The 26,666-nt window shown below is 40.1% G+C and overlaps 1 protein-coding gene and 1 non-coding gene across 5 annotated transcripts in view; one reads left to right on the forward strand and one right to left on the reverse strand.

Moving 5' to 3' along the window:
- The window catches only part of LOC111267496 (serine/threonine-protein phosphatase alpha-2 isoform), a 107,869-nt gene extending 98,444 nt beyond the window's left edge, over positions 1 to 9,425 (forward strand). The window contains exons 6-8 of one of the 4 annotated variants that reach the window (XR_015313835.1): positions 6,013 to 6,187; positions 6,941 to 7,045; positions 7,422 to 7,450. Coding sequence is in view for 3 of the 4 variants with exons in the window: in XM_022845772.1 (XP_022701507.1) it covers positions 6,045 to 6,187; positions 6,938 to 7,045; positions 7,422 to 7,466 (296 nt within the window). In the remaining variant the exon portion in view is untranslated. Of the gene's footprint in view, positions 1 to 6,012; positions 6,188 to 6,937; positions 7,046 to 7,421 lie in introns of those variants that run through there. The other 3 variants (XM_022845772.1, XM_022845773.1, XM_022845774.1) reach the window with 3 other exon arrangements.
- A 4,039-nt stretch (positions 9,426 to 13,464) lies between these two features.
- TRNAP-CGG (transfer RNA proline (anticodon CGG)) lies at positions 13,465 to 13,536 on the reverse strand. Its single transcript has one exon. It is a non-coding gene; the product is annotated as a tRNA-Pro (tRNA).
- Positions 13,537 to 26,666: the final 13,130 nt, after the last annotated feature.

The raw sequence follows: 26,666 nt of genomic DNA on the forward strand, positions 1-26,666 counted from the left end.
ACTACTACTACTACTGCTGCTGTTGTTGTACCGGTGTCTGCCAGTTGCAAGCACTGACGAAAATGTATGTAGATTGATCGGGCAGTTCATTCCCGTATTGCAGCTGGCGGTAAGCGGACTTTTATTGAACCCGCTCCTGTCGATCGGCTATCAGGTGCAATACCTTTCCCTTCATGCTAAACTTCGTCCGTGATAGCTGGCCGACGTAAGGCTACAAAGAATCGATGTAAGATTACGGGATGAAAATGTTGTTTACGGCATGACTGTGGTGCCCAGCGTCCGCGCTCGATTTCGCCAAAAACAGGACATTGGTTTTTTTGGTTCTACTTTATAGAAACTTGGTCTGGTCGGTAGATGTAAAATAATTCAATTTAATCACATAATGTATTTAGTAAATAGATGAACAATGTTCCCCGGACAATTGTTTCTCGCCTAGAGCTCAGCTGTCGACTGGGTTAGCCCCATTTTGGCTCAATCCATGATTGCAAATTTTCATTATGCGCACGATCTGTCGATAAAAAACAGCAATCACAATGATTCTTTATGTTATTAAAAAATGCATCGAGAATTCGAAACAGATAATTGAAGCCCAAATACGTTCTCTGGTCGTTTAACTTTCGGGCCTTAGGTCGTTCTACAATAATTTAAGGACCGTCCTTCAATATTGATGTTCAATTCGGCTGAAACTTTTCGAGACCAAAGAGCATCATATATAGAAACTCGGTCGGCAAACATAACGCGGCCTTCGACGACGACGATGATATTTCAGTAAGGCTGTAATATCCTATCATGCAGACCTTCATCAGAGGTGTCCACACTGTTTGGGTGTCTCTTACGCATCGTGACTAGCTGTAACATCAACCGGACAGCACCAGGGTCCAAATACACCTTTCCGTGGGCTGCCTCCTCTCGACTCTAGCCAGCTGCCGGCAATGCGATGGACCTCCCGGTGATAAGCATCCAATATCTCGTAAAATGTTGCGCTTTCGTACTAACGCCATTCATCTCCAAAGGTACCTTTTGAACTCGAAGTAGTTGTCAGGTAAATATCATCCAAAGAAAATTATATATCGGAACAACCAGTGCGTTTGCTCATCACCCGCGTGCATTCTCGATAGTATCGGGAAGAGGCAAACATAAAAGGAAAAAAAAAACTATTATATATAATGAAACGTGCCCGTTCGCAAACACTTGTCGAAGGAAATCACTTAAGACAATTTCGAAAAAGATGGATTTATTTTCGAAAATTTGCGCCAGAACGGAGACCTCGTGTTGTAACATATGAATTGCCATCGGCCGATTCGTAACGAAAGATGAATCAACACTACACTAGCTCGCTACATCAGATGAGGTACGAATGAAGATGTTGCCTTATGAACGCAGTACCACAAGCAGGCAGGCAGGTTCCGTCTTATCGACTATAAATCACTTTACCTGGGACACAGTACTGATTCCAATAGATTACGCGAAAGGCTCCACGTATTTAATGTTTGGCGTATGCAGATAGACAACGAGAAATGAATAACTTATCTATACATTTCCGTCTGCGACAAATGCCGTCGATACATATCTAGCAAATGTATCCGTTACTAGATATACTTAAACACGGCGACCTCTGAATTTGGCTATCCTCAGCGTTCCTCGCATCATCAGCATGCTTTTTACTTCGTTATACCCTCACAGCTATTTGTCACTATATATAACATATTGCCGCCGTTATGGACCAGCCGGTCGTGCACTCTTATTTCGTCGTGGTAAACGTAACGTCTATTCAGCGATATCATCCTGTCATTTGTTTCAATATTGCTCGCTTGTTCACGAAAGAGTCGTTTGTGAGACTGTGATGACCTTACTAAGCGTAAAGAGAAGTAATAACCCTACAGTGTGAGGTAAAACAATATGGCTGTCCGTGTCGCGATCGTGAACGGTTCAAGTGAGCCGATTCAGTCGTGGACAAGTTCTACAGAGATAAGCGTAAAAGTCTCGGCAGACATAGACGAACGCTCGCAGACGCTCAAACTCTATATCTCTTCCAGTTGTTGGCAGGCTTCTAGCCCCACACCTATCCTCCTCATTCTAGAGAGAAAGAGTTATTTTGGTCTGTGCAATGGTCTGTTAAATGTCGCCATAGCAACTTTGTGAGATAGACGAACACCATTTGTGGGCAGCCCCTACGAGCACTGACCCACGTGTGGCAGCACCAGCGATTCAAATCCGCTGTTCAGCCTTCATCTGGCTGTATCTACCGTGAGCGAGACTTTATTATTTCAAACCGCCGTTTACCATACGACCAGGACCTGAAGGCTCATCCGTCTATCCATGCTGTGTACATCGCAGCTCGATTTGTAGTTGAGCCATTAAGCATCAAAGGATATGGCAGCCGCCTAAAGGACTAACGTCCGTATGTGTCTTATACAGCCCAATGCGTTCAGCTCTATCCGTATCCGTGTACAACGCAGATACACACACGCGCCCCTATATGTTTATATCATAGATGAGTTGATCGGGATGGAACTACTGAGCACGAACCCTTCACCCTAAACAGGTCCAAACTGTTCGTAATCACTCATTGTAATAAAGCAAAAATTACGTTAACGATATGCGCCATTATCATACATAGCAGTTCACCTGCTAACCGACCAAATCCGTTCAGTTTAGCTTCAGCAGGAATCCGATTCATACAGCCGTAAGTTTGGACGTGGTCGGCACGACGCGAGCTAATAGAGCGAAAGAACGGACGCTAAGTGAACGACGTCATCCGCTCAATTATTTGCGTTGAGTCTACAGAAGGTTGATAACAACCGTTTACAGGACTAATAAGTTTATACAATATACATATAAAGAGAGCACGAAGCAGACAATGGCAGTAATAACGAATGAATGATGATCAAAAGACAGCGGTAAAAGGGTATCTAGAATTTTGCACGTCGACCTGTATAAAGTGCTTTCCAAAGGACCCATAACAGATATAGGCTAGTCGTAGATGTACAATTACCCGAACAGAGTAAAAATATTACATACTACTTATTTATCTAGAAAAATTGATAGCGACATCCACTAATGTTTTGTACGGCAGCAAGACGCACCACACATGTAACCGTTCCGAATGATGCTGAAATTCAAACTTTAAGATATAAATATCTTGCATTGCATATACGTGCCGGACATTAGCCGATATACCTATTTACCCCAGTTTATCCTATAATTAATTTAAACCCATTTAGTGTGAATCCTACTTCAAGCTAGGCGTAGTTCCTCCATCGTCCTATTCAATTTAGCCCGCCGGATGTCTTATTCATTTGGTTGTCCGCTGATTCTATATGATCGCGCTTATCGAGAACTGTGTGAAATTATTTCAGTGACCTTCGCAGGTTCGATTTTTCAATAATCTTAATTTGGATCTGGGACCTGCCATAGTTATGTCATTTCTATCCCGTACTCCCATTGCAAGGAACTTTTCCCTTAGTTATCACTAACTCATTGCTTTGCTATTATTGCTAGACTAGCTATTTCGGTTATTCCATTGCCTCAAGTTAAAACTAGCCCTAACTTCTAACATAATATGAAGCTGTGGGAAAAATTAGAAAAATAAACCGTTTTAATGATGTTTTTCATACATTTTTGACCCTCTGTAAGAGAATACCTCAATGATACTAATAAGAAAGCTTTTTTTTTTTCTCAAAAATCCAATTTAATGTCTATTTTAAGTCTATGGAAGAATTCGGATAAATAAGCAACTTTCCCATCTCGGATCCTCTACAAATCCTCAATTGTTATTGAGACAATTACCCAAAAAGCTAACGTATTTCCGTTTTAGGTTTTTTTTCTTTCAAAAAGACTTTCTTCCTAGATGTGCAGTTTCGTCAAGCCAAGCCTGTGTGCAAATATTCATAATAATTTTTGTTATATTATGTTTTTTGCATCCTTGTGATGCTTGGACAAGCCGAAGTGGTTAGCATTATAAGCCGTTGAAAAGTCGGCTGAGAAGATAGTAAACATAGAGGAAGAGGAAGCTTTTTGTGCAAAAAGGGCACAAGAAGAGTTCCACAAGCATCATAATATCATTAGCCCATAGGCAAATCATATAGTACAAATAATCGAGTTAGCTGAAGCGGACGCCGAGGAAATGATGAAGGAACGCCGTTAGGCAGATAAAAAGCTATTGAAAAATCTAATTATCTAGTAAATTATTTGACTACTATAGATAATCCTGTACTAATTTGTTGGTCATACCTTTATTTTGACCTCATAGCCTTGCAGTGCTATGGATAATTTATGCGTGGAGATGGATTTCTTCGGTATCGAACCGGTTTGGTAGTCATTAGGGTTAGGCACATGACAAGTAAAGCTGTATGAACGTACACACTGACCATGATTTCGGGGCTCGGAAAGATTTCAATGGATTAATAGGAACAAAAAACAAACTACTTGCCAGAGTAAAACGTCGTAGTAAGCCCCGGCTCCGCTGTTTTCTAACGAACTCAACACGTTTTTACGAGCGCTACGTCTTGTTGCTTCATCTCTACAACACACCTTTTCAAACCTGCGTCAGATTAAATCTTATCTAAGGCATTCTAGCCGTTTATGTCCTGATAAAAAAAATACCTCGTACCTGATGTCTCTCTTCGTGATTTAGGCAGATATGCCTCATTGTTGTTTTGAGTCCAAGTCTCTTGAACCGGCAGCACTCGAGTCAAAAGCATTTCTAAACATCTTCGACGAATGTCAGGTTAGTTATAGATGTCCTCAAGACTGTTGCGTGGGGTTGCAAAAGGGGAAAGAAAAATATTGTTATCAGTAACGGAAATCGGTTCGTTCACCTCATGCTAGAATACACGCATAAGGCGTGTCTACGGCCACATATGTTTAACGCCTTTGTATACTTGCAAGGACAAACCATTAAGTATGGCTCTTTGGTTGAGCATCGAGATCATGAACGAGCGAGGCAATTTGAGGTATTTCTTGCGACATATTTAGGTCGCTGTTGGATACAATTTTTAAAGAGAAAGACAAGCTTAATACTATAAAACAAAGCCTACTTCTTAAAAGTGCGCAGACCACATTTAGCTTTTCTCTATCTACAGCTCATTGACCGGCATAAGCCCTTGATGTTACATGGAAGCCTAAACATTGGAGTTAGAACGCGGACACAGCGTGTCTGGGCTTTCTAGAGGATTTTGTCGTAAAAAAAATATTTTGCTTTTTGATATTAACAACCACTATACATTAACACACACAAAGCACAAAATACTTAGCGCAAAACTTGACTTACTTTCATTGTTTATAAGGTGCACGCCACCTGCCATTGGTATTTATCAAGAGGTCACCGTTTCGCGAGGGACGGGAAGTTAATATTAGACGCTTCCTATAAACAAGTCCTAATTGGCTTACGATGGAAAGACAGAAAATCACAAAAGCAAACGTGCAACTATTAATCGCTTGCGAAAACCTTAGCTAGCGTTGAATGTCGTAAAAAGGGCTACGAGTCTGATGGGGAAAGCAAAGCGCTATCAGACGTAAGACTGTGTCAATTGTATGGTCGCTCTCACAGACCTACCATCGACGGCTCGCCGTCAGAGATGCGCTACATTGCATAATAGTGCCATCGAGATGTGCGGCAAGCAGAAAAGTTCAGGTGTTAAGCAAACTATCGTAGATGATCGACCTGCCGCAATGCCGATATCCTTTTCTAATCAGACGAAGTCTCGTCAATTGTCCAGTGTAAGTCCGGAGCTAATCGGCCATTAACTGTACTTCCCGGAATAAGTAACATTGGCTGAGAGCAGAGGATCGGGGTCTATTTACTATACGTTAGCATAATATGTACATATCTAAACGTTGGCCGTCACCTTGTTCCGATCGTGTCGTAATGGAATGACGAATAGACAAACATTCACTACAACAAGATCACATATCTTCTTCCATTGCATTTGCCGCTTGTTTCTATTGGCTGTGCGCTGCTAGTACCGCTGCAATAACTCGGATTACCACTCAGTGTTATTTGTCGAATAGTGGGCATCCATTTTCGTGCGGTATCATTGCAGGCTGGGGCCAGAACGACCGTGGAGTTTCATATACATTTGGCGGCGAGATCGTGCGGAGTTTTCTCGAAAAGCACAACTGTTCCCTCATTGTGCGGGCCCACCAGGTCGTCGAGGACGGATACCAGTTCTTTCAGAAAAGACAGGTGAGCTTTGTCTCTGTCGGCTAGGTGAGACCTTTCCGCCCCGCACGTTTCACAAATGGGCCTTCAAGTCGGCCTTCAACTCCGGAGTACTTCGTGTGCACGGGATAGTAATAGGTTTCGCGTTGGAACGAGATGTTTGTGTCAGCCTAAGAGTGATTCGTTGCTTTTTTTGCCGCTGTTTTTGTCCAATCTTAACGCTCTACAGCGAAAATGAATTTCGAACAGAAATCAAGAGTGAGAATATATATCTTTACTGTTAGCTAATGAGACTGAATACACTATAAAAAAAAGTTCCTATAAAATCGAGCGGGTATAGAGGGAAAGTGTACAGTTCCGAATGTTATCTAAGAAACCTTCATATTTATGTCCATTATTGTCCTATTGAGCGTAAGGATAACTGAAATATGAAAACAGGACATCAAACGACCAATTATCTTAGCATCGTTCGTAATATATCATAATGTGATAAATAAATAAAGTGATGAGTTTACATTATTTATTTATACGATTAGAGGCGTAGATTTTGTTGCTGGACCTACTTTTCTGCGCTTGCGATAACTTAATACGGGATCGAGATTCAACAAGCTAATTTAAAAGTACACTTTATTAAGTAACTTTATTTATTTACATAGAATTTCTTCAGTAGTTCTGACGTTGTCATATAAACAGCCGCCAAAGATAAATCCTGCCGTATCATTCTGACTATAAAACAGTAGTAATTAAATTTATTAACCGATTTCTCTGCGATAGCAGTTGGTAACAATATTTTCGGCACCGAATTACTGCGGGGAGTTCGACAATGCGGGAGCTATTCTGTGCGTTTCCGAGGACCTCACCTGTTGGTTCAGTATACTTCCGGTAAGCAATTTCTGCCACCACGTACTAACTGTTTCTAGTTCGCTATCTAATAGCTGAAAAGGAGGTTAGTCACTCAGTCCTGATCTAGTCAGAGGCAGATATTTCTGATTTCCGACTGATCTCGATCAGCACAATCAAGTTATGGCATGTTACAGTCGTATTACGTTTCTTGCCGAGCGTTAACCAAGGCAGTGAAGGTTCCCGTCGCGTCAAGGCATTTCCATGTTTGTCCCATTTGAAACATGTCGTCTAGCAAACCGTGATGTCAATCTTCGAGTCCAGTGTTCTAATACTACCCATTAGCAATACCTGATAGTATAGCTGCTTCACGTGTCACATCAATACCATTCGCGTCTAATTATATTGTTTGTTACAGCCCCTTAAGCCGAAAGTTCTGCACGTAAAGAACGGACGTAGATGATCTTCGTTGGAGCATTCTCTGCAGTCCTTTGGTCTTTCGTATCGAGCGGGGCAAACGACAGTTATCGGGTAACCAGGAGATGAAATACAACGAGGAAATCAACAATCGTTCGAGTGTACTGCTCCTCGAGCATATCGCAAATCATTCGTTCGACAGGAAAAAAAAGTAATCGCTGAATAAGTTGCAATAGCAGCTATCCAGTACGTTGAACAACTTTATTCGGACGAATGATTTAATATTATTGAAGTTATGTTCGATTTGTATAATTTAGCAGGCAAGGACTGCTGAAGTATTGAATGCTTGAAAAAGAGAAGTAGGTTCCCGAATACAGAAAGCGGAAACACTCATCCAAAGCTGGCCGCCTCTTGCATCTTTCAATCACCAATAGCAGCAGTGAAAGTCAGCCATTTTTCCACTACCGTTGGTAGACTGATGTCTTTCGTGTCTTTAATGACGCCCTCTGTTCATCAACAGCAGCAGTAGTAACAACAACAACAACAACCACCTACCTTCTCAGCTTTTCAGCAATAAGTTATCTGTAACCCCGTGTAGTTATCTGGGCTCGAATGAGGTATAGCAGCTCAGGACGATGGCCCTTAATCAAACTAGCCCAAATTACCACCGGCCAAAAATCACTAAAACGGTAAATGAACATACAACGAGCGTTCAGCCCATTTTCTTCGTTAATTTTTAGCACAGAGATTGTTTGATCGAAGGAAGCTTTATTTACATATACACAAAGGAATATAGAGAATGTCGTATAGGGACAAAAACATATATACATACGCATTCACGCACGGAATACATCATTTGCAGAGTAGGTCCTGTTAGTTGACGGGCATTCGACTAGAAATGTATGGAATAGGACCAGAGATCTGTTTTGCAAGCAGCATTCCAAATACCAACCAGTCTTCATTATTCAAACCAAGAAAGGTGTCCTAGTTTTTCCCAGAGACTGGAAATAACGATGACTCCTTCATAACAATAATAGTCACACATATCACCGATACGTGGTAAACACCAAGTACACTTAGAGGCTCAGCATTTGCTGGCCAAATACCTACCGGCGATTAGCTGACAAAGAACATGGTCCGGAAAAGAAAACACAGTTGAAACCTAAAGATACGTCTACAGGAGGAAACCATGACATACAGACATGTCGTTGCGAGCAGATGGTGCAGAGGTGCTATCGTAAAGGTGTAGAAAGCGCCTGCGCGCTAAGGTATGGGTGAACGTTAACTAGTCGATTGTTACATAAGGTGGGAAAGGGCAGTAAATAACAAACCTAGTAATTATAATCAACAGGCGCTATTATGAATAATTATTGTTACAAAAGTAGGCTTTAAGCAAAATAGCGAAGGCCTTGTTAGATGCGTGCGCAAAACCCCGTCATTGTGTTGTCAGAGAGGCCCTAGTAAGCGGCGTTTCATGTCCCGTTCAAGATGGCTCTTTTTGCAGGGACACCTCAAATTCAGTCTATTTCCATGCATACATTCACGTCACGTAGACGTCCGTATCAGAGGGGAGAAAGTCAACAGCTTGTTGATGCTGTTAGTTAGCCGGCCGTCCGAAGAATTGATAACAGGTGATTATATAATAAAAGCGAAAGAAGCAAGGAGGCCTAGCAGAAGAAGAACGAACGTAATGTAGGAATAGGAACTAAATAACGAAGATATCGGAAAGTCTTGTTTTAAAATAGCTAAAACGGAGCGTGATGAATATCACAACGGCACTTCTAAAAAGAAACAATTGAAGACGGAGCAAAAAAAAGAAGTCATTAAAGAATCTGGATGAGGGCAGGTGAAATCTAAGTCGCTGTTGTTGGTCCGCCGAACTACACATTTGTATATATATTATAACATAGCAAATGTATTTAGCACATCCGTCTCATAGACGGTTGTTTAAGCATAATAGAGAATTACTATAATAAAATAATTAAACGGGTAATTATTTAATTCACTGTACGATGCACTTTTTTCAGGACGTAATCTAAGCGTGTTCAATGATAGGTAGTTAGGTAAATAGGACATTTTGACAGACCTTTTCAATATGATAAATATCCGATATCCAACATGGCTTCAGGTAAGCCCAATAAAGCATAAGAGTTAATCAGTCAACAATTGCCTTAACTTAAGCGCACATAGAAAAAAAATAGTATCTGCGATACTTCTGATAACTAAAAATGATTTCTATATAACTAGCACGCAAAAAATACAAAAAGTAATATCATGTCTTCTTCATGCTCTCTAGCACCCGTTGGTCATTGCCAGCAAGGTAAGACGAGTGTGGCATACCTACTTATACATTTGTTTCACACTGTTCTATTAAAGTAGGATATGTTACTTCTAGGGAAACGTGATTTCCCTTTGGAATTATAAGACAGAAAGAACGTATTTCGGTTACTTTAGACCTTTTTTTTGGATTGGACTATTACACTTATCCATTTGGTTTTCTGTAGCTATTTAGCAGGTCTAAAGGATTGCATAACTTCTGAGCCACGTGAAGTAAAACAACTATATTTGATATATGTTCAATGTATCGGCCCTAATCGCTTGTAGCACTAAGGCTACAGCTTTAAGGGCTTCTGAATAGCACCTAATTTTGTCATTACTAGCTTGCTCAAGAGTATCGGCCGTATGAGACACCGCCCAACGTTAAAGCTGGAGAATATAAAGACATCGCTCGATTCCATTTACCTTGATGTGAACCAGCGTTAAAACGCGGCCGTGAGGCCGTGCGTTCTCATCGAGTAGCCAGACTGTATGCGGTCTGATGCTCCGTTCCATAAATGTAAAGCTCTTTAGACAGCCCAAATCTAAAATCGCTCCTTCTTTGAAAATATCTGGTAATAACAAACGGCCTAGTAACCATTTCGAGTATGGAGATCAGCTTTGTATGAGTCTGTTCAACGCTGCTATCCAACTCGCGTTCTCGCTTGTTTAAGCTAATGATTTTCTTTCCCAGTCCTGCTTCAGTGGGCAATAAAAACTGGCCCATTTCTTTTCTGTAGAGTACATTACGTGTGTTATCGTGGGGTCCGGACTCGGATCGTCAGAAACCCGTATTTCGCTTATTTTTTTATGGTTAGTTTTTTCGAAACGACTTCATAACACGTGCCTCGAAGAAGCCCGTATTGGATCGACAAAGAGCGCATTGTCTATACTCTACTTCACTCAAAAGTATCCGTGAACACTGCAATTTACTCTTTCGTTCGAGGTATTGGGTTGTGGTTATATGACCTGTGGTCTTCAGCCTCCCAATTCTGCCTTCGAAGAAGAGGTCGTAGCAGTTTTATCTATTTTCAATGGACTCTATCAGCGCTCTCACCTTTGAGGTATAGAACTGTAACAATTTTTGAGCGTTAAGCAATAATTTTGCTTCTAAACTCATTCCTCTCTGAAGGGGTCAAATGGGCTTGCAGCGGTAGACGGGAAATGACTTTTTTTTTACCGAATTTTATCTGTTAACGGTCTGTAGTTTAAAAGGTATTCAAAATATCCGCCTAGCTAAACGGCTTTGGTCAAGCTAATAACAAGCATTTAAATGACAGAAGACTGAAATTCTGATATAAAATACAACATATCAAAAAATTACCAACAATAAGTCAGATGGTTAAGTTAAATAAGAAAGGAATAAATTCTTGTATCTCCCTAAGCCAATTTTATTTTGTCGTCTCAATCTAACTAATTATAACAGTGGTAAGGCTTGAGAATACAAAACGATTTGACACTAAAGCATGTAAGCCCTGTTCAGCTATAGGCTGCTAAACTTTAAGCTTTACCACTTGAATTAAATGGTTCTAAGGACTTGATATTGCCAGATTGAGATTTTATACATATGCATCTTTTTGTGTTTCAAACTTAGAGTTAAGGGCCTTTTTTGCCTAGTGGTCGTTAAAACCTTCCGCGCAAAGTGCACGCTCTTTGTAACGCGCTTGCGAAATAATGCCTTAATACCGCCCGTATAGAGCTGGCAGACGCCAGCAATCGAAAATATTATGAAATGCCGTTGTCGCCGCACCCTAAAGCTTAAATGATAATTAGTAAGCGTGCCGATAAAACAGCAAGAACGTGGGGAGGTAACTCACTGTGAATAAAATTATGAAACTAATTACATGGCATCCAACTATACAGCATAATTCTATTTTGTGTCTGAGATACTCATAATAATAACAACCTAAATTACATATAACACGATAGGATAATGAGGTCTGTATCCACTGATATTGATGGCAGGCGTTACTGTTTCTAAAATGAAAGTTCGTTTGAATGTGGATTTTTGACATGCTATCAAAGTTGCAATGTGCCAACGTATGCTTGAGGACATCAAAGGAAGATTTAGAACATCGAAGCTTTTGAACACGAAATATTGAATATGTTAAACTTCAACAGGGTTCGTATGGTTCATTCTGGCATTACTAGATTAGCCTGTTTGGTCTCATCCACAAGCTAGCTTTTTAAAATGGCCATCTTACAGGGTGATTAAAGTATTGTGCAATGGGTTTTTTGTTTTTATTTATTAAAAATTCTTGTTCAGCGTTGCTACCAGAAAATCGTGATCGTCGTACTGGGATGTAATGTTCACGTACTAGGTAATAGGTGAATTTAGTTCTACCGCAAATAAACAAATAATTTACATCTCCAATCAATTTCATTGTCCCTTGAACGCGGAAGCACGTGTTCAAATGTCCTACAGTACAGTTATATATTCCCCAACAATTTACAGACCCAGAGACTCAGGAAAGAACGCAAAATTCGGGTCATGATGACCTGTCACACCTGAAAATATAGAGTAATATGAAATCGTTATGTACTGAGAGGATGTAAATAGGACAATAGTGGATAACATTCACTAGACATTAACGAGTTGTGATATAAGAGGTATTAACGAAGCACAGCTTGATCCTTGGACAGAACACGCGAAGCAGAGCCTTTTTGTCAGTTATGTACGTAGCACCTTGCTCTAGCCCAACAATAGTGAAGAACTATAACACGAGCGGTAAGAAATGGGCACAGTTATTAGTATGACACGTTCGGAAACGCATTTGTCTAACTGTAGTTAGTGTCTTTCGTAAAAGAGCACACCTAGATATCTATAAAATTAATTTACTTTTATTTATAACATAAAATAATGGCACACTGAACGTCTTATATCTTATATTTAGTTCACGCGATGAATGTATAATAAATTTGCCACAATCCACATCAGAAATCATATGTTTACATATGTATTGATAACGGCTGACAGGCGCTTGTGATGTGCTGCAAATAACATTTTCAAATAGAATTTTTACCGTTTTTCAACGTTTTTTTTCTCAATCAATTTTATTTCAAGTAAGTTAAGCTTCTCAAAAAAGGGACAGAGAACGTCAGATAAACCTAAATTAGGTAGTAGCATATCTCCAATGGTTTTTTATGTGCGTTTACCGCCTAACTACAGCTACTGAGTAAGACAGATCTTTTACAGCGTAGCCTGCCCTTCTTTTGTGGCGTGAAAGCTGTGGGTAGTTGACACGAAACTGTATTTCAAAAACAAAAATATTTTACAGAGCACGAATTTAACAAGCTACATTATTCTTACACTATAGTTAAAAACGAACTAAATTAAAAGACTTTTGGGAAGGGGGGGGGGGGGGGTAGTCACACCTTCTATGATTGGGTGTTCGTATAAATGAGTCGGAGTAGAAAATGTTAATCTGAAATTATCTAAGCAGAAGTGACGGTTACCTTTTTAACCATTGATAAGGGCATAATCCTTGATCCTATATAATCCTATACATTAGGGCAAATTAAGCGATATCGAGAAAGTACTTGCGGCACCTTAATAAAACATTACATTCATAGATGCGTCAAAGTAAATCGTTTTTAGTTTCTATCGAACAGACATTCGTTGAAGTCAAGTAGCTTTTGTTTATTGCCTACCGTAAGGCTTGAAGAAAGGACTTGTTAAACCTGGATTCAAGTTGCTTTATCGGTGAAGCGGAGTAAAAAATTACTTAGGGCTCGTCCGGGATTTGAACCCGGGACCTCTCGCACCCGAAGCGAGAATCATACCCCTAGACCAACGAGCCGATGAGTAGGTTGCTGGATACCATGTTCTTGGTAACAACAGACAGAATTAAAACTTTTTAATTGCAATATCCAGGACATACGGTGAAAGAGTTTACGGAACATTCTTCTATGGAGTTTTCCCGAAAACAGATTTGTAATTGACCAACTGTGTGTACTGTCCAGTCAGTACAGCTTGTAGAAATTACGAAACTCAGGTTAGAACTAGTGCAATCTTTGTCGCCTGGTAAGTTGAACTTGGTTCTGTTCGATAGTTGCAAAGATCAAACTTTCGGTTACTATACTATAATATTGGGTGGTCGACAAGTGCTGACCAAGTGAACCCAAAATTAAAGCAAATATTTTTCTCACAACATTATAATCTTTCAATATCATTGTGGATCTTCTGTGGTTTCTGGGCAAAAAATCATAATAAGCAATATGTGGTGTTCTATGTTGAGGATGGCGCCGACTAGCTCCGGTCAATTTTCTTGAATCATTTGTCGCGGATCGCTCACTTGGCCAACCATCAGCAACTTATAGCACACGATTCTGTTTTCAATACCTTTGCCACTGACATTTCCACATTACTATCGTATGTCAGTCGGTCTACCGTAATGAACTTCTTAATAAGAACTAGCCCGATCTTGTTATCTTTTCTTAGAATTGCATTGATGGAAATACGATCAAGCGAATTATCTTGCGTCCCTTGCGAGTTTCTTTTATAGCCAGCTCTGGTCAAACCTGACCTGAAACTCTATCGTGATGCGTGTGTAGTCCACAATGAGAAATATCCTTCGCATTAAAATTTCTAGAACAAATGCTACACAGCGCATCTGTTAGCCATTTTTCTCAATGACGCCTCTTAATTATATACGGTACAAATCTGCTTGTGACCAGTCTAGCCGGAAAAATGGTCAATACTTTTTTTTTTTTTTGAAAATCCAATTTCAGTATTAAAATGTCAAATGATTTTCGTCACATCTACTTGCCGCAATCGACTACCAGGTTAAATGGGAAAAAAAAACAGTCGATAAGCGAGGTTCCGTTTGAGGCATTTTTCTTTACTGTTATCATTCGTACCATACCGAAATAGCCTTCTTTTAGGTCACCTTGAAACATGCTGGGTAACAGTGCATAGCATGAGCTCTCCTCACGTTTGTGTGTGTACAAGCTGTTTTGAAGTCTTATCGACAATGACTATTGTAGATTGAGAAAGACTGTCGAGTGTACAGAACAATACGGAGACAGTAGAAACGTTGACCGAAATAGAGCTTAGCCAAACAGGCAAATAGATGCTGGGTCTGCAAGAAATGTTCACATGCATTTGACCCCCCGAAGCAGTCAAAATAAGGGCCCTTAAACAGCGTACCTTTGTTCTGGAACAATCTGGCCTCGCGCTATTTACCCATGGATTCGAATTTTACCGTCACTGTTTGCTCCCTTCTGTTTGGTCCCTTCTATAAACCCTCGGTTTTAATCGAGTTATCTTTTTGCCGTCATTGATAGTCGCGACATTGTTCGAATTCGGTTCCAACGATTTGAAACCTTTTATCGCCTCATTTTCAACTGCGCTGTTGTACGCACGGGTCACAGTATCCTCTCGGAAAGCTCAACTGTCCCATATTCGAGTGGCTGATTCATTAGAAGCGGCTTTAGAATATTCGTACTGCTTTTTTTTTACTACTCTTCTTTTACAAGGATTTGATGATGGTCCGCAGCTATGTAAATCGGCTTTTTGACGGTTTACATAGCTGCGGAAGCATTTATATATATATATATATATATATATATATATATATCAATGCATTAGTAATAAAAAGTTTGATGGCCACACGAAAACAATAATTCTCGTTCCTAAAAATAGTTTACAGTCAACCAATTATGTAGAAACGGGGGTTTCAATATGTGTTCAATTAAAAGATGGCTTTTCCTTTAGGTGTGAAGGGGATTATACGAGGATGCTTAGTAGCTTAGGGTCTTCCTAGTCTAAAATTAGGCGTCGTTTGCAAGGCATACAGTTTTATGTATATTCTGTTCGCATACATTTTCTGCAATTTCTTATCCGAACCCTATATCCCTGCAAACCGAACAAATGTTTCAAATAACCAATATCCTGATGAACTTCTATAGTTGATATATGTGTACCTATACAGTGGTGAGACACCACTTTCGCCTCTTATAAGATTTACCCGTGCGACATGTTCCTGCCACATAGTTACGAAAATACATGAAAATGAATACACGTTGTAGTACCTGACTGTGCCACCCTCACACGCGTCTTAGGACCGTCCAAGCTCTCCGTCGATTCGAGCGGCGTAAATTAGTCAAATCGACGGGCCTTGAAGTTATTCGATGTTAGTCTACGGCCCAAAACCAGTCCAGACTGGTCCGTAACAAGCAAACCCGGGCAGGCGCTTATGAAACCAGTTCCTGAAGCCACCCGCTGCATCCGAATCTGTTGCCCGCAATTCGTTTTCTTTTCGCTGGCATCGTTATAATGATCATATTTTTCTTCATATACACGTTTATAAACAAAAAAAAAAACAAAACAATGGAGCTTTATGTTTTTAATGTAAATAATAAAAGGGTACTTAGTCTAGAAAAATAGAGGAATTAAAGTACAAGTTTTCGCGCTCTTAAGAATAATGAGATTTAATTAAAAAAAATCTAGCTAAATCAATCACCGAAGTCTGAGGCGTATAGACTACTGATATGCGTTGTAACAATATGTACATTGGCTGGTGGAAAAAGTATCCATCTTGCGCCTGAGCGAAACCTCCAATTGGTTACAATAAACGCACAAACGTTGCTGAAGCCTGTAAAAGTGTTTGTGTGCTGTTCCAGGTACATTACCAGAAGAGGCGGCCCAAACATAATTCTATTGCCTGCGTCCTAAAAATTTCAACGTAGATTACATTCCTCGTCGTGGGCTAGATATTCACCACCCAAGAGTTTTAAATCATCTAAAGAAAACCGCCTATTAAAATAGGCGAGATGTCGATACCAGGCAAATTGACGCAAAAGGATTCACAAGACCTTATTTCCAACGCAATAAAATCTAGCCGTTTCTAGCGGTTGATTACGAGTGATGAAAAGTGAGTCACAAAGGATAACTATGTCCAAACTGGGCTCCACAACCTATGGATAAGCTAAGACTGACGTTAAAGGAGATAACGCTTTGCGTTCGGGGGGCGGGGGACTGGAAAGGAATCGTGCATTATGGGCTACTGCTGCAAGAAAAACGATCAATTCGAATCTCGACAACTAATAGGATTAGAAGAAGCCATTGAAAAAAATCGACTGGAACCAGTGAGCAGAAAAAGCGTCGTCTTCTATCTTGACAGTGCTGGACCATATTCAGCTTTAGCTACCTGGTAAAAACTAGAGGAACTTGGATGGGAAACTTGAATGCACCCGCCGTACAGCCCCGGATCTTATACCCTCAGACCATTATCCGTTTCGATTTCTGCAGAACTTCTTTAATAGCATTAATTTTGTTTCAATGGAGGAATACAAAAGCCACTTGTGACAATTTATCGTTCAGAAATCATAGAAGTTCTGGAGTGGTGTGGTTATAACGGTATTAGAAAGATAGAAAAAGACTACCCATTGCAATAGTAGATTTTTAGTCTAATAATATTATTAATCTTAAATAATTAAAAAAAAAAAATTACAATTTAGTCGGTCGCTACTTTAGCCCAATATATTCGATATTTGTGGTCGACTAAAGAAACATGCATGCTATTGTATGGCTAGACAGCGACAGCGCACTGTTTCTTCGATTAGCTACTATACCAAATCAATTAACTTGCTACGCACTCACCTGCATGGTAGTAACTGCCAACAATTTAATTATTACTTAAATTTAACTGGCTTCAAATTAATTAAATTTCGGTCGCCTTGACACTTTAATAACTACTTTATCATGGAAAAAATCGACAAGTTTATATAAGTTAAATAAACTCCTTTATATAAGTAAAGCCTTAGTAGAAAATTAATACCGTTCGTTCATTAATTTCTAACAACGCAGACTAACTGAAGGACCGCATGTTGTTTGCCCTTATGCCGTTAGCATAGCAACAACGGTAAACGAGCTATATGTATAGATGCGGTTTAGGCTGGCAGGCATACTTCGTTCGTAAACTGTCCACATGACTGCTTTACAGATTTTTTATAGTGTATTTGGCGATATTGCCATCGAGACAATGCTACGATTTCGGGAACTATCGGGTAAAGCCAAAAATTGCGCTTAACTTTGCTTTCTTTCCGGTCTATGTAGCGACTCATAAATAGGTGGCCTGAACATCCTAAATATTTAGCCTGTCACTGAAACTTAGCTCGTAACAAAAGTGACCGCGCGTTTCATGGCAAAGGTTACGCCGTACGCGATGGGTCGCCGTCACCGGTGAAACGAAACCTAGGTGCGTATTATTAAGGGACGACGCACAGAACCTAATCTCTGCATATATTTTTTAGTCGATGATGAAACGAGATTCCGCTCGACAATCCTACATTCAAACTGCGTCATCTGGGAAATTATGTCTGCCCGCATGGTACGCCACTGTTCGGGCCACTTTCCTACGGTTCAAGAGATGAGCTGTCCTGCTGGTAAATAGGTGCAGTGCAAGAAACACTAACGGACCAGTAGTACCAAAGTCATTGTAGTATACATATGGATCAAGCTGCTCGATTACCCCTCCCCCCCTCCCTATTTAAAATGCAATGTAATTCTTCGTCCTGTCAAGCCTGTAGGATGGAAGGTGGCGCTCGTACCTTTTTTTTTCTTTTTTATTCTTTTTCTTGCCCTGCCTTTAGGAAAAGGCATATTCATAGGCAAACTATCAAACGTGCATTCTACCAATCACACTGAATAGACAAATTATCGCTACTGTTGTGTAAAACTGCTGATCTAAATTGAGGCGTTCATTAAACCAAAACAAAAGAGTTTAAATACAATTTCGTTTTCTAGTACACTCTGCTCTCAAGAACATCACTGGCCGTATGTCGTCTCCATCAGACAACTGGAAAACCCTTTTTAATACATTTTCTTTGTACCGTCCAATATGCTGATACAAGTAGATTGTTCGACCTCACCTATACTTGCCTTTCAATCCAAATTCAGTTCTGCATATAGCGACACGTGGTTATCAATAACAACGAACGTATATGAAGTGCTGCTGAATTAAATATCTCCCTGGGCCTGAGTCGACGTCAAACGCCTCTAATGGTGACTACCATAATATGCAAAGCAGATAGGACGGAGCCATACAAAAAAGAAATCCTTACACGCGAACAAAACAGAGTGCCACGGTAGCAGTAAGAGAACCTGTGATATGAAAATCCGCTTTATTAATCCATACATGTAGGAGCCGCTAGGGTACCATTTGGTAATCTATGATACACCCTGTATTCCGACGCGCTGAGTGATGTTTGTTATCAGTGAACTCATATTCCTTAACATTTTGATACCATACATTACGTATTAGTAGTTAATTGTAGTCGGGAAGACGGCTGAACGCGCGTACTTTAAAATAGTATTTTTCAAACGGACTCGGCTAACTTTGGTCACCGGATCTTACTTAAAAAGAAATAGTTAGAAAAGCTTGTCAATAGGTTTGTCAACATCGACAATAAGTAACGAAAAGCCATATACTGGCTAACATCTATGGAAAGGGAAACTTGAAATCCTTGAGTACCTATTAATCAGGGATAGCCTTTTCCGTACAATCTCTTTTCATTGTTTCTTTTTGGTCAGGTGTATTTTTTGTCATAGCATGGTGAAGAGGGGAAGTGTACAGTAAGCAAGCAAGCAAGCAACAGTACGTAGCTATTGCCAGTTTGATGTTCTAATCTAAAAGTCTGCGATTCCTCCTACCGGAGCCGGCATTTATGAATCCCTGACCCGGAGAGCTGTCATTATCTAGATTTTGCAGTACTATTCAACGAAATAAACAGATGAAGCTATCTGTCACAAAGCATTATATTACTATTATTTCCGTCTCCTTCCATGCGCCCAACGCAGAGACTTCCATAATGGCCACGTCCCTGTGTGCATCGCCATTTCGGCCAACCCTGTAACACTCGTAGCATGTATACAGAGACTGGTGCAGCATGCGTCGCCTAGCTCTTCATATTTTATGTATGTAACGAGAGGTAAACGAACGGATCAAAGGCCAGCATGGTCGTAGTGTAGTCCGTCTGCATCGCTAGTTACAATAAATGGCCTGTACATTAGCCTACATTTTTCTTTAAAGGGTTATTTGATTCAGACTCTGAAAGTTTTGTGAACTCATAATCACGCTATATATAGCCGAATACATAGGTAGCTCAGGGAGCTTCGTTGCGGACACTGGTCTTTCTTACCGGCGCCATATAATCAGGCTTTCTGTGTGGCGGTTATTTACAAATGTAAACAGAAGACAAGTTCGTAGTGTTTACCCGATTGCAGGTTTGGCATAAACATATTTATTAGAAAAGTAGTCTCTTACTTTGTGCCATTGTGTTAATTGATCCGACCCGAAATATTTGTTCTACATCTCTTGCGTTATAATAACACCTATGGGTTAGATTCGTTCACTTTCACACGTGCATTTACAGATTGAAATTGCCCCACATAATCTAGTATCAATCTACGTTTCAGACCGATAACCTCGATTCGAGTGTGGTCGAGCAAGGTTTTTTTTTTTTTTTTTTACAATTTCATTATACACATAATATGGCAACTGACGACTTTCTGAGGTATATAAATATTTGTTTCACTTTTTTGACGCCGACTCCCTACACCGGTGGATAGATCCTGACGAGTTGAATCAAATGAAACACATTTTCCTATTATCTGAAAGGATTACTTTGGCCTGAAAATGGTCAAAAGTCAAATGTACTAGCTTTTCTGCTTACATAAGACTGTATAAAAGTTTTTTACATTGGTACAAGTTTCATCTACGTAACTTGGTACCAATCGAAATGTAAAACATGTTCTTATATCTAAACTTTAGTTTTAGGGTTGAAAGTGCCGCCTCATAGACGAAAACTTAGCACAATGTGATATATGGGTAAATCTCTCTTGACGCCAACCAACCAGCGACCTAACCAACAGGTCTCGACGAGTTCAATAAGTCTGCATCTGTATATAAAATGGATATTTTTAAGTAAAAGTTGCGAAAACCTTCTATTGAGCGTCTGGATTTGGCTATGAAACGATGCGATGATGAAGCGGAGCAGATAGGTCAGCCGACTTTATTAATCACAAATCATATTAAGGCTTAGGCCAAAGTCAATTTAATTCACGTTTGTCCTTTAAAGCTCGGCTGACGGTCGGCCTTATTGGGGTGTATTCCGAAAACAGCGTCTATATATATATATACATATATATATACACACCCGCGATGCACATAAAAATCAGCTGATCGCTAACGTTGCTAAAGTAGAATGAAGCCGCCTACACTATGACGTTGGCATAGATCTATCATAGGAAAAATGTTGGTAAAAGGCATGCCATATCGTATAATACTAGCGATGACGCGTCGGAAGAGCCGTCGAGCGCATGCGAACGAGTCTAGCAGACTGTTGTTAAGTGCTAATGGCTTTGTGATGCAGCCGTTTTCCCGTATAGTGGGCAGACCGGCCCAGAGGGAAGCTGGGAAGATTACCAACGGAGCAGAGTCCTAGAGGTCTAACCAAAATGGACAGATAACAAAAATAAATTATTTCATAAGTCGACCACGACTTGGACCAGTAATAATGTCTTCAGGAAAATCACGATAACGATCCGTAGCAACGCAACAGAACACACCGACAGAGCCTAGCGAATTGGCTTGTGGGGCAGCAACGATAACAGGCTAACAGGCACACCAGGGGCAAGGAGCAGAACAGGGCCGAATGACGCCAACGAAACAACTGAACGACGCTTTAAGGCAAATTGCAACATGGATGAGAGTCCTCATAGACGCTCTTATTATTCAAACAGAGTAGCCCTAGAAATAGCCCCACAAGAAGGAATTATCCTCTATAGGTACAAGTTTAGGTTAGGAGAGGAATTTCACTAAAGCGATTACACTGCCACGATGCTTCCGACCTATATCGATCGCACTTAGCATAGGTTTGGAAAGGCATCGATGCTGATTACGGCAAAAGCGTTCTTCCTATCGGAGCACGCCTATACTGTTTTAAAGGCATCCACTTACTTCGCCAGAAGTTACTATTGATCGGTATCGATACGGCCAAATAAGCGACCCTTCGCTCTCTTTTCTATTCAAAGATGTAAAAACCTACTTCAGAGAGGACCTAGAATTGATATGGCCAATTACTTGGAGAAGCCCACTCGACAACGGCATACAATACAGAATGACGAAAAATATCTCTTGTGACCTTTCGGGGTCACCCCAGTTGTTGACTGAAATCAGGCTAAGATCCTTATTATCGAATTTAGTGGGAACGAGATTGAACGCACATCTCAATTAGCTTTGAAAAATGTGTTTTAATCTTTCGATTTTTGTATCTGAGATATGTACATTATTATTATTGAGAACGTTGGGAAAATTGCTTGTTGATGTCTCTAGCTTCTGTTAGTTTATTTAAAGTTCCCGTAATAAAACGCTTACAGATACAAACAAGAAATACATCTAGGCAATTTTGAGTCAGACGGGAACGTGCGTTGAATTTAAGTGCTGGATAGAAAGCAACGATGAAACGAGATAAAGAGACAGCGGCACTATTTTGGAGTCTATTTTTATAGTAGCTAACTATCTGCACTGGCTATTCGTTGCTCTGTTCTTCATAGATTAAGTTTCGAATCAGTCCCATCTCCGTACTTCTCAATTTGCTCTCTTGCCAACGCGGCCAGCTTATCGCGTCACATGCCCCATACATATTCAAAAATTATAACTGCAAGCTAAGGCTATTGTAAAACATTGTAATATTGTAACAGGGACGCTTGAAATTGAGCTGTGTTAAAGAAAACTAAGGTATCGGTCTCACTGAACTTGTTATCTAAATTCAGTAAAATTCCTGTTAGAGGCCTTGGACCAGGCCAAGAGACTGTTTTTTTTTATTTTTTTTTTTTTTTTCGAAAATCTGTCAGCTTGTAGGGAGAGCTTTGTGAGTCGTACCAATGACAGCTCAAATATGCCAGTAGGCGTAATAAATGACGATATAGACCTTTGTATAAAAAAACAGCGCTTTAGTGGATATAGCGCTATACCCAAGAACTAACCTAGGGTTTCCTTTTTTCTTCTCGAGATCTAACGGAACCAATTTAGCTGATTCATCCTCATGATGGAACAACTTTGTTTCCTTATTCTAGAGATTAAACGGGCACGTGGTTAAGGTGAAATATCGTGAATTCTTTACACGTTAATATATAACAACGATACGAACAGTATGTGTGATTCATTTACGGCTCTGTTTTTGCCGAATGTCACGGTTAGTTCCTCGAGATAAGTCAGATCGAGTATTTCAAATAGCATGAATAGGTAAGTAAAAAAAAAAAAACAAATGAGGGCAGTGACCTTAATAACGTTCATTCTATGGACAGGTACTAGCGAAGAATTGAAACCCTACGCTATTAAATGAGGCTATTTGAAGCCAGCTAAAAACCGTCAGAACGACCTAACGCTGAAGAAGGCTTTATAATACCGTGCGACGTCTAGGTTACGGTAGAGCAGATGAGACCACTACACTTTCTACGGATAATTGTCTTCAAGAAAGTGGCCAACTTGGCCTTAGTACACTTCTGGTTGACAGTGTCTACTGAAATCGTCGTCTACGATGAATTAACATCATATTTGTCCTTGCCTACGTTACTAATTTCAGTTTTTAAATGGTAATCTTCAGCCAGGTTATGAGTATAACTCTGAGTTCAACGAAAAACAGTTTTGTATTTTTCACTGATTGCCTATGAAGTGATTTAATGAAGGTTTAGAATCAATACTGTAACCATCTTGGACGAGTCCAAAATTTACGCCTATCTTCCCTTTACAAATTTTGCCTAATAGAAATTCAAATGCGGTTCAATGTGTAAGCATAGTCTATGGAACGAATCAGCTAGACCATTTTCTTGCTATCTTAGTTCACACTATCTCCATTGTTATCGGTTGTGTGTTAATTTTGAAGATAGCTGAATAAAAAAAAAATTACCATCGATGCTATAAGTTGTTTTAGTTAGGTGACTGCAGGCTCTTCGTGATAACCTAGTGGGTACCTTATAACGTGAGTTATTTGCCTTACAACGTTTGAGACATGCTGTAGTCTAGGTTCGAAGCTGGGTATAGACAGACTGCGTTTTCTAACTACCGTTCCAACTAGCTGCCTGATAGAATGCTTATCAGCGACACCAGACATAAAACGGAAAACACTGAACGGATGAAAAATCTATTGTGCTAAGATAGATTACGCCATCTTACCAGCTGTTCTCATTACCCCCTGGGACCACAGCATACGACGAATCCCAAAGAACGAGTTTCATTGAAAACTACTATTGCATACTAATCGAACAAATAGAAATGACTCGTTTCCAAAGTCTGCTCCGAGACTGATACGACTGAAAGGTACCAAGAGTTAGGTTGGTTCAGCAGGTACTACGAAGCCTTCATATAGTTCGGAACTGGTTCAATACTATTTCATATAATAACAACAATAATTTAGGTAAATATGTTAGGTAAAAAAGAGAGAGTTATATTACATCATGAATTCAAGAATATTATACAAACTCAGATTGTGCAGACTACGGACAGATGCTACACAAAATGTGTTAAAAGAGCCTGTTTCGCGAAGGCCGTTCCGTAGTCTATTCCCCTCATTTAATACCAATCATGTGACTATAACCCACAAAGCACTGGGCTGACTAAAAGTTAGTGATATTACATGGTATCAGAAAAGTTCATTTTCTCTACCAGTAGTAATGATTTTGCTGCTTTCTATTTTTCTGAGTCCTAATATCCATCCGTATCTCCTTCTCCTACCAACTGCCATGCTTATATGTGAAGCGAAACGTGTGCCGTTTCCATTTCACCGAAAATAAAGTATATACATATTATTCACTTAATAATGCCAGGGAGATACAGTCTCTTAGGACGATGTACAAATTTCATCTAGAATCATTAATTAATAAGGATAGTTATAATAGTAACATAAAGAAGCATCGATGAGGGGAGACAAGGCGGCAGAATTCTGAATCGCGATATGGGCGGTATGGCGCGGCGATATGGTATCCAATTAGATAGATCTGGTTCGCTCATTCCGGATCATAATCGTGCAGACTCATGTGTTACTCAAACAAAATGTCTGCATTTTGTGCAAAAGGCCACTTCAGAGAGGAATTCTTTATCAATTAGCAGTTATTATCCGTATTCAGTCACTTTCAATATATTTTCAAGTGCTATACGGCCTAATTGGGATGAATTTGAATTGTTACTTCTTTTAGTCCTACCAATGGGATCCCTCATGCTTGGGGACCGAATTTAATCACAATGATAACTGTCATTCTATCAGGAAGAAATGCGCATACACAAGTTATCTGAGAGTGGCTAGCTAATAACATTCATTCTTGTAGGGGCCCATTGTCGGCGAGAAGTTCCGTACGATTTGTCTGTGATTCAGGCGATAACGCAATTGCGGTTAATTCCACACCCCGGCTAAGCCCCCTTAACGGTACAGGAGTGCTCCGCAATTCTGTGAAAGCATATACACCCATCACTTCCCTGTTGCAGTCGTATGGATGTCGGTGTCATTCACAGTATGGCATTGATTCACGTACTCGATAGTGAACAAAAAATACATGGAAAGAAAGGACACAATAGAAAAAAATATGTGTATACCAAATTTTGTTTTTGGACACTACACGAGGTATAAGTATCTAGCTAATCCTAGAGTTAACCCATCTAATTATAGAATTTACTTATCCATCTATCTAGCTTTAGCTGTTGTTACCCGCGTTGTTTTCGTCGGAAAGGTCAGTACTACGGCGGTCGTTGCTTTTCTCTTCCTGACCGTTGATGACCGCAGCTGTTTAAGCTAAGTGTCAACACCTGAAACAACGAATTGAGGCCGGCAATGGAAGGATACAGAGACGGGGCCATCTGTGCCGTGCGTAGACGATTATTAGAACAGTCCCATAACACCGGCCGGCTTTTTACGAGACCGAGCTGCTAATACAGCATGGTTCCGTCACATCTCATCAGGCCGAGGATTTTCGTCCTGTGGCGAATGCGGGTCATAGTTCTTTCAGGTGAGATCATACCAAAACGTACAAAGGCCCAGGAAGATCGTATAGCTCATGTCGCACGAAAGCTAGGCGGACTGCCATCCGCAGTGGCGGCTTTTTCCCGCGAAAAATAACTGGTAGTACTTAAACAACTATTCCTGTGTCTCTGCGTGTTGAAAGAGAACTGAAAGGAGCGCACCGAAGGCTCGTGCGTCCACGAAAAAAGGGTGCCCGTCTGAACCGCTGGAGGGCGCGAGCATAGTCTACCTAATGTAGCATCTCGCATCGCTTCTATTTAGGCAAGGTAGATTATGCATAGTGCTCAAAAAATGATGCTATCCTATGAAAGAACTGAGTGGCTGATTGTCGTAAAATTAAGGCAGGATAATCGCCTTTGGAGCAGAAATCATCTTCTTTAAATATCACACATACATAGTTGCTGATGGACATGTGTCTAAGAAAAAGAACTAAAAAAAAAACAATAGGACTCGATAGAAATGTTCAACAGTTTCTGAGCTAGTCTTACGTAAAACTCATACAAACGACGAACGCTTTTTGAACCGGTTAGTTCTACCTAACTGTCTGACTGAACAGCAGACGTAAAGCATTTTTTTAGCACTTTTTTATAACTTTTACAGCAGATTGCGTTGTGTCAGTACTTCAATATTTCATTACTGTTTGTGTCATTGTTATTCAATGTAATGTCGAAAGTCATGAAATAAAGAAGCATTGTTTGTTAAGAGCTTGAGCATGGCTCAATAATAATATCTACTTTTTACTTTATTACTTGGCTTAATACTAAGATTAGACGACTCGTTTTTATCGTTTCGGCAAAATAAACGCCGTTATTAAACGCTAGGCTTATTGATAATTTACCTACGTGTGAGGTAAGTAAACCTTTACCAACGGTGGCTTAACAGTAATACCAATTGCTTGACAATTGTTCGATGC

Source organism: Varroa jacobsoni, unplaced genomic scaffold (genome assembly GCF_002532875.2).
Source record: "Varroa jacobsoni isolate VJ856 unplaced genomic scaffold, vjacob_1.0 scaffold_1194, whole genome shotgun sequence".
NCBI lineage: Eukaryota > Metazoa > Arthropoda > Arachnida > Mesostigmata > Varroidae > Varroa > Varroa jacobsoni.